Source organism: Mandrillus leucophaeus, unplaced genomic scaffold (genome assembly GCF_000951045.1).
Source record: "Mandrillus leucophaeus isolate KB7577 unplaced genomic scaffold, Mleu.le_1.0 Scaffold28, whole genome shotgun sequence".
Classification (NCBI taxonomy): domain Eukaryota; kingdom Metazoa; phylum Chordata; class Mammalia; order Primates; family Cercopithecidae; genus Mandrillus; species Mandrillus leucophaeus.
Genome location: NW_012102920.1, coordinates 2,353,523 through 2,361,316, shown reverse-complemented (window position 1 = coordinate 2,361,316; position 7,794 = coordinate 2,353,523). Strand labels below are relative to the sequence as shown.

Below are 7,794 nucleotides of genomic sequence, written 5' to 3'. Positions count from 1 at the left end.
TTCCAGCCAGTTCAACACACATATGAAATACTACAAAATGCTGATAAAGAATTAGAGACAGACTACATTCATGGATTGTCTGACTCAACACAGATGTCAATTCTCCTCAAACTGATCTGTAGATTTAACACAATTCCAATCAAAATCCCAGCAGAACTTTTTGTAGCTGACTGTAAAATATATATGTACTGTCAAACGAACAAAAATAGTGAAAACAATTCTGAAAAACAAGAATGGGCTGGGCGTGGTGGCTCATGCCTGTAATCCCATCACTTTGGGAAGCTGAGGCAGACAGATCACTTGAGCCCAGGAGTTTCAGGTCAGCCTGGACAACATAGAGAGACCCTGTCTCTGGCGGGGAGCAGTGGCTCACACCTGTAATCCCAGCACTCTGGGAGGCCGAGGTAGGCAGATCATGAGGTCAGAAGATCGAGACCATTCTGGCCAACATGGTGAAACCCTGACTCTACTAAAAATACAAAAAAATTATCTGGGTGTGGTGGCACGTACCTGTAATCCCAAATACTTGGGAAACTGGGGCAGGAGAATCGCTTGAACCAGGGAGTCAGAGGTTGCAGTGAGCCAAGATGGGTCACTGTGCTCCAGTCTGATGACACAGCGAGACTCTGTCTCAAAAAAAAAAAAAAAAAAGGAGATCCAGTTCTACCGGGTGTGGTGGTGTGCCTGTGGTCCCAGCTACTTGGGAGGCTTGAGGTAGGAAGACCTGCTTGAGCCTGAGGTTTCGAGGGTGCAGTGAGGTAGGATTTGTACCACTGCACTCCAACCTAGGCAACAGAATGAGACCGTGACTGTCTTTAAAAAAAAAAAAAAAAAAGAGAAAAAGAAAAAGAAAAAAAAAAGAAAAAAAAAGGGAAGGAGGGAGGGAGGGAAAAGGAAAACAAAAACAAGAATAAAGTTTGGCCAGGTACAGTGACACACACCTACAATCCCAGCATCCAAGATAGGACGGTGTGAGACCAGGAGTTTGAGACCACCCTGGGAAACATAGTGAGATTCTGTCTCTACGAAAATGAAAGAAAATAAGCTGAGTGTGATGGTGTGAACCTGTAGTCCCAGCTACTGGGGAGGCCCAGGTGGGAGGATCACTGGAGCCCACGGGTTTGAGGCTGCAGTGAGGTAGGGCTGCGCCGTTGCACTCCAGCCTGGGTGACACAGCAAGACCCTATCTCTTAAAAAGAAATAAAAACATAATGCTGAGAACACAAAGTGCCCATGAGGATGTGGAGCAGCGGGAACGGTGGCTTAAGCTGGTGTTCCACGACAGGCCACAGCTATTTCGGAACGTGCTTGGCAGTTTCTTTTGAATTTAAAAATACACTTACTATGTGATCCAGCAGCCCCATTGCTAACTATCGTAATGAAATAAAAACGTGTTCAATAACCTGTACACAAATGTTTATAGCAGCTCTATTCAGACCTGCAAAACATTAGAAACAACCCAAATACCCTTCAACAGGTGACGAGACAAACTGATCCATCCATACGGCACTACTGAAAAAAAAAAAAGAGAAAACAAATGCCGACGCACGGATGCACGCATTCTCATCAACCTCAGAGGGGTTCTGCAGGTCCCGCTGCTCTCGGCCACACACTGTAGGACTCTATTATGGGACCTTCTTGGAAAGACATAACTATAGTGGGGGAGGACAGGCGCGTGGCTGCCGGGGTCGGGGTGGGGGAGGACAGGCGCGTGGCTGCCGGGGTCGGGGTGGGGGAGGACAGGCGCGTGGCTGCCGGGGTCGGGGGGTGGGGGAGGACAGGCGCGTGGCTGCCGGGTTGGGGTGGAGGACAGGTGTGTGGTTGCCGGGGTCGGGGTGGTGACTATGGGGAGATGGAACGGTCTTCTGAGACGGCAGGGCTCGCCTGTCTCCCAGTTATGGTGCTTACCCAAATCTGCACCGGTGTGAACATCCATGGAACTGAATGTTCCATGAACAAAACAAAAGAACAAATCAATTTTAGTATGTGAAATTTAAAAATGTTATGCAACGGCTCACGCCTGTAATCCCAGCACTTTGGGAGGCCGAGGTGGGGGGATCACCTGAGGTCAGGAGTTTGAAACCAGCCTGGCCAACATGGTAAAACCCTGTTTCTACTAAAAATACAAAAATTACCCGGGCGTGGTGGCAGGCACCTGTAGTCTCAGCTACTCAGGAAGCTCATGCAGAACTGACTGAACCTGGGAGGCAGAGATTGCAGTGAGCCGAGATCGTGCCATTGTACTCCAGCCAGGAAGACAGAACGAGATTCCGTCTCAAAAAAAACCCAAAAAACAAAAAAAAACAAAACACTTCCCAAGGGAGATGAAAGGTGACATGAAAGTTTGGCAAATTTCTCCACGAGCTGAACAAGTGGCCCAGCAGCTCTACTCCTCGGTATAAATATTCAAGAGAAATGAAAACAAATATGTGTCCCCACAAAAACTTGTTCACAAATGTTCACAACTGCATTTTCAGAGTAGCCAAAAAGTAGAAACCGCCCCCATGTCCAGCAACGGGTGAATGGATAAATAAGGTGTGGTGCATCCATACAAGAGAATATTACAAGAGAATATTATTCAACCATAAGAAGGAATGAAATATCTCCGACGCATGCTGCAACACACAAGAACCTTGAAAATATCTTGCTGAGTAAAAGTGTCCTGAGTAGGCAAATCTATTAGAGACAGAAGGTAGGTTTGTGGCTGGCTGTCAGGGGCTGAGGGGAGGGGAAGAGAGTGACTGCTAAGGGAAGGTTTCTCTGCAGGCTGATGAAATGTCCCAAAATTAGATAGTGACGATGGTACCTCTGTGGGTTTGCACAGAGCCTGTCACTTCCCCAGAAGGCCACGAGGCGGCTGGACCAGGCCTGCCCACGGGGCGCCCCAGAGCATTTTGTTCCTCCGGGGCCTCGGTCTGCTTTGTGGGAGCCTCTTCATGCAGCAGCCAGCACCTAGAGATTTGTTCCGAGTGCAGACCTCTGCCCCTTCTTCAGCCTGGAGCCCGATGCTGCTCTCACTGCGTCGCGGGTGCGGTCCTCAGCTCTTCCCCCAGGTTCTCCGGACCTCCATCTCCACCGCAGGGAGGTGAGGGCCAGGAGAACCATCTGGCTGCTCTGGCTGGCAAAGGACCTGCAAGGTCTTTCAGCTGATCCACTTTTAGCTCGGATTCTGCTGTGCCAGGGTCTCCCGGGGTGGCCAGCTTCCCCCTCAGCCCTCTTCTGCTCAACAGCCACCCACCAACCCACTTCCCACCTTTCAAAATGGGTTCAAATCCTCTGAGATTTGGCTTCTTCCCCGTCTTTGTCCCTGTGGGAGGATTTTTTTTGGTCCCATTCCTCTCATTTCACAGTTCCATTTCGCTTCAAGTGAGAAGAGATGACCTCTTCTATCTGCTTTAACAAACTGCAGTGACCCAGCAAAACCTGTCATATAAAATAAATCCCCAAATAGAGAAGCCCAGTATGCTAAAGGCAACACTTCAGAATCATTAGAAGAAAACATGACAGTGGTTTTCAGCCTCAGGGAAGGTCCGGATGTTCTGAGTCAGTCGGAAATAGCACCATTCATAAAGCATAAGATCAACTGATCATGCGTAGGGTTTAAGCTTCTGCACGTCAGGAACAGAAACACAGTTCAAAGACAACTGAGAATCTGTAATCAGGAATATCAGGAACTCCTACCAACCAGTAGAATAAGACCCAGACCAACAACCAGAAGAAAAATGAGAAAGATATCAACAGGTTAATTCGCACGGGAGATAATCCAACGGAGAGGTAAGCGTGGTCAAGATGCCCGACCCCGCCGAGTCACCAGAGAAACGCATGTGACAGCGATGCCACTTCAAACACAGCAGGCTGCAGCATCTTCTCAATTCCAACAACACGAAGCGTGGGCAGGCATGGGAGCGATGGGAACCCTCCCCTGGTGTTGGTGGAAGGACTAGATGCAGCCCCTCCGCAAAGCAAGCTGGCAACTGCTAAAAAGGGGAGGCCTAGAAACCACCAACCCTCCTTCCAGGTTGACAGGAGACCCAAGAGAGCAGGTCTGGCTGTCTCTAGTCACCAAACCCTGAAGACACGGGAAGAGACTGGGAGGTGCTCTCTGGGGAGCTCCCACACAGCAGTCAGAATCCACCATGCAGAGTGCCCAGCACAACAGGCATTAAGAGTAGTCAGGCTGAGTAAAAAGCCCAGCTACCTGCAGCCGTCCCAGTGGATGGTTTCTGCATTTTCAATGCAATACTCTTATTTGTGAATACAGAAACATACAGATGCAAAATTCTAAAGCCCAAGGAGAACTGAAACACCACAGTTCCTGCCACATGGCCTGGGGAGCTGAGGTGAGGCCGGGAAAGGGAACAGCAAGGCTCTGTGACGCCCGCTTTTTAGGCCCAGCACACTCACAGAACACAGACAATGCCTGTTGGTCAGTTCTGTGCCTGAGTTATTTTCTGTATTTTTCTCTGGTCTTAACTTCTCAAACTACAGCAGTGCATGAAGATGTCAAGAGACGACATCACTTTATCCTGGACCCCGATACAGATGCCCAATAGGTCCCAGCACAGTTGCCCCGATACTGAGTGCGAAGCTGTGCCTACACCTACCTGTGCTGTCCCGAGAACACACCACAGGGGCAGTGCAGCCAGGACCCTCAGTGCAGTCAGGACCCCCGGTGCAGCCAGGACCTCATGTGCAGCCAGGACCCTCGGTGCAGCCAGGACCTCATGTGCAGCCAGGACCCTTGGTGCAGCCAGGACCTCATGTGCAGCCAGGACCCTCGGTGCAGCCAGGACGCCCGGTGCAGCCAGGACGCCCGGTGCAGCCAGGACCCTTGGTGCAGCCAGGACCCCATGTGCAGCCAGGACCCCATGTGCAGCCAGCACCCCCGGTGCAGCCAGGACCCTCGGTGCAGCCAGGACTCCCGGTGCAGCCAGGACTCCCGGTGCAGCCAGGACGCTCGGTGCAGCCAGGACCCCCGGTGCAGCCAGGATGCTCGGTGGAGCCTGTACACAGAGAGGCAGGACCAGGGCTGGCTCATCCTCATCCTGCTCTCACAGGAGTCCCTGGGGAGGCCCAAGAGAGGAGCTCAACAGGGAAGAACATTCCAGAAGAGGGAACACTGGGCTTCACCAAGGCTCCAGAAAAGAGAGCTTACAGCAGGTAAGGAACAGAGAGAACAGCTTGGCTAGCTAGAGAAGCAGGCAGGGGCCAGGCACCCTGTGGGGAGGGGTCTGTGAGAGGAGAGGAGGCCAGGAGGACCCGCAGAGGGTCACCACTGCCAAGGCTGGAAGCCACAGGCAACCTGGAATCAAATGGATGCCACTGACCACAGAGATTTGAATGGTTTAATAACTGTCTCGTGAGCTCGATGGTGAGCTCTCACATTTCACCCGCAGGCTGTGCTGTGCACCCCCCACACAGTGGTCTGAGCAGAGGCAGCGTGGGACCAGACCCTCTCCCACAGCCGGCCTGGCCAAGGTGGCACAGACCAGAGCTCTGTGCAGACAAGCACCCAGGGGTCTAAGAACACTCCCTTCTCTCCAGGGGCCAGAGGGGAGAACCAAGCCTCTCGGCCCTCCTCGCTCTGGCCAGCAGGAGGCCCTTCTCCTGGAGCAGCCCTCCTCCTTTGTCATGCCCGAGGGACACAAGGTCATCCACTGCACTCCTGCTGCACGGGCACTGCTGGGATGTGCTCCCACACCACGTGTCCCCACCCAGGGCATCTCCCTTCACTGCACAAGACAGCAAGGGCAGCTTGCGCTGGGAAGCACCTGAAAACCCTCAGCCAATCCCACCACAGCCCTGGGCTAAGCCTATCTTCCAGGCCCCTCCACACAGTCTCTGAAATCTGAGGACTGGCTGGTGGCTCCTTCCCCCATTACAGTGAACTTGGCTGCAGGCCGACACCCTCCCAAGCGCCCAAGCGCGGCCCCTGCCCACTTGTACAGTGAGGCCCTGGCCCAGTGTGGTGGCCCCTGAGTGAGCCGGCTGTGCCTGGCTGCCCCCAACCCCCAGACACCAGGGGGGGCAGTTAGAGCCCTGTCAGGTCCACAATGGCCTTGATGAAGATGGCATCGTCCCGCACGTAGGAATTCTTGGCCTCCATCTTGGAGACGGGGCAGAAGAGGGGGCAGCCGCTTGCGATGTTCATGTCATTGACTGGCCTCTGAAAAGAGGACGAGGTCACGTCGGGCCTGAAGGCATCAATCACGTGCTCCCGGTTATTCTGGTCGAGCAGCATTAAGGTCACCTGGAGGAGAGAGCCCCAGGGAGGGGACACAGGTCTGTGGGCCATCTCGCTCTGGCTCCCGAGGGTCTGGACACCTGCAGGGCCACTAGCAGGAAGCCACAGGTGCCCATCCCAGGACCCAGGCCAGAGGCTGAGGCCCAGCTGAGACCACGTGGTGGGCGGCCTTGCTCCTGCTGCTGTGCCCCGGCTCCCCAGCCCTCCCCAGCCCCCGACATTCCGCTTCTCTCTGGGGAACCTGTGTCCATTCTGGCCTTTCCTGTCCACTGACATCTGGAGTCCTAGGCTAAAGCTTATCACTCCTGAACTTGAATTATTATGAGGAAAATACAAAAAATAATATATCCGGCAAAGACATTTTCTTGCCAAAGAGATCAGGAAGCAGCCATTGCCCACCCATGAGGAGCACTTTCCAGGGAGAACCTGAGCCTCTGTCGGGCCGTGAACCCGGATGCCCTGGGACAGATGAGCGCCCATGGGCCCTGCACACCCTCACCCCACCCAGCTCTGATCTGCCTCTGTCAGGCTGTGAACCTGAGCCTGCCTCTGTTGGGCTGTGAGCCTGGACAGACGGCCCTCCACACCCTCACCCCGCCCAGCTCTGATCTTCCTGCTCCATAGCTATAGGGGGTGGGGGAAGTAGCAAGCCTGGGCCAAGTGTGGCAAAAGGAAGGGACCTTCTCATTCCAGCCTAGTCTCTGGATCTTCAGTTCTGCAACCAAAAATAGATTCTGATTTTCAAAATAGGCCGGGGCGGTGGCTCACGCCTACAATCCCAGCACTTAGGGAGGCCGAGGCGGGCAGATCACGAGGTCAGGAGTTCAAGACCAGTGTGACAACATGGTGAAACCCTCGTCTCTACTAAAAATACAAAAATTAGCTTGGCATGGTGGTGGGCGCCTGTAGTCCCAGTTACTCAGGAGGCTGAGGCAGGAAAATCGCTTGAACCCGGGAGGCAGAGGTTGCAGTAAGCTGAGATCATACCACTGCACTCCAGCCTGGGCGACAGAGCAAGCCGCCGTCTTAAAAATAAATAAATAAATGACACCTCAGATGAAGAGGGCTCTGAAGCCGTGTTCCTTCCTCTGCAAAGTCTCTCCAGGGCAGGGTTTTCAAACTACTGGTCCAGACGCCCATCAACATCTAGAGTCCTGGGCTAAAGCTGGGCACCCCTGAACTTGCATTATTTTGTACTTTGTCCTTTTGTTCACTTATTTTTTAGAGCCCGATCTTGCTCTGTTGCACAGGCTGCAGTGCAGTGGCGTGATCTCAGCTCACTGCAGCCTCAACCTACTGGGCTCAAGCAATCCTCCTGCTTCAGCCTCCAAATAGCTGGGAATACAGGTGCACACCACCATGCATGGCTAATTTTTCTATTTTTTTTGTAGAGATGGGGTCTCACTATGTTGCCCAGGCTGATCTCAAACTCCTGGGGGTTCAGCAATCCTCCCACCTCAGCCTCCCAAAGTGCTGGGACCACAGGGATACTCCCCGACACTTGGCCTTGCGCTTTTTTTTTTTTTTTTTTTGAGACGGAGTCTCGTTCT

The 7,794-nt window shown here is 53.1% G+C and overlaps 1 protein-coding gene across 2 annotated transcripts in view; it reads right to left on the bottom strand.

The window, feature by feature from the left end:
* Positions 1-5,323: 5,323 nt before the first annotated feature.
* TRAF2 (TNF receptor-associated factor 2) overlaps positions 5,324-7,794 on the bottom strand; it is a 46,533-nt gene continuing 44,062 nt past the window's right edge. For both annotated transcript variants that reach the window (XM_011985101.1, XM_011985102.1), the window contains one exon: positions 5,324-6,250. In XM_011985101.1, the coding sequence (XP_011840491.1) occupies positions 6,032-6,250 (219 nt within the window). In that variant the 3' untranslated portion in view covers positions 5,324-6,031. The remainder of the gene's footprint in view (positions 6,251-7,794) is intronic.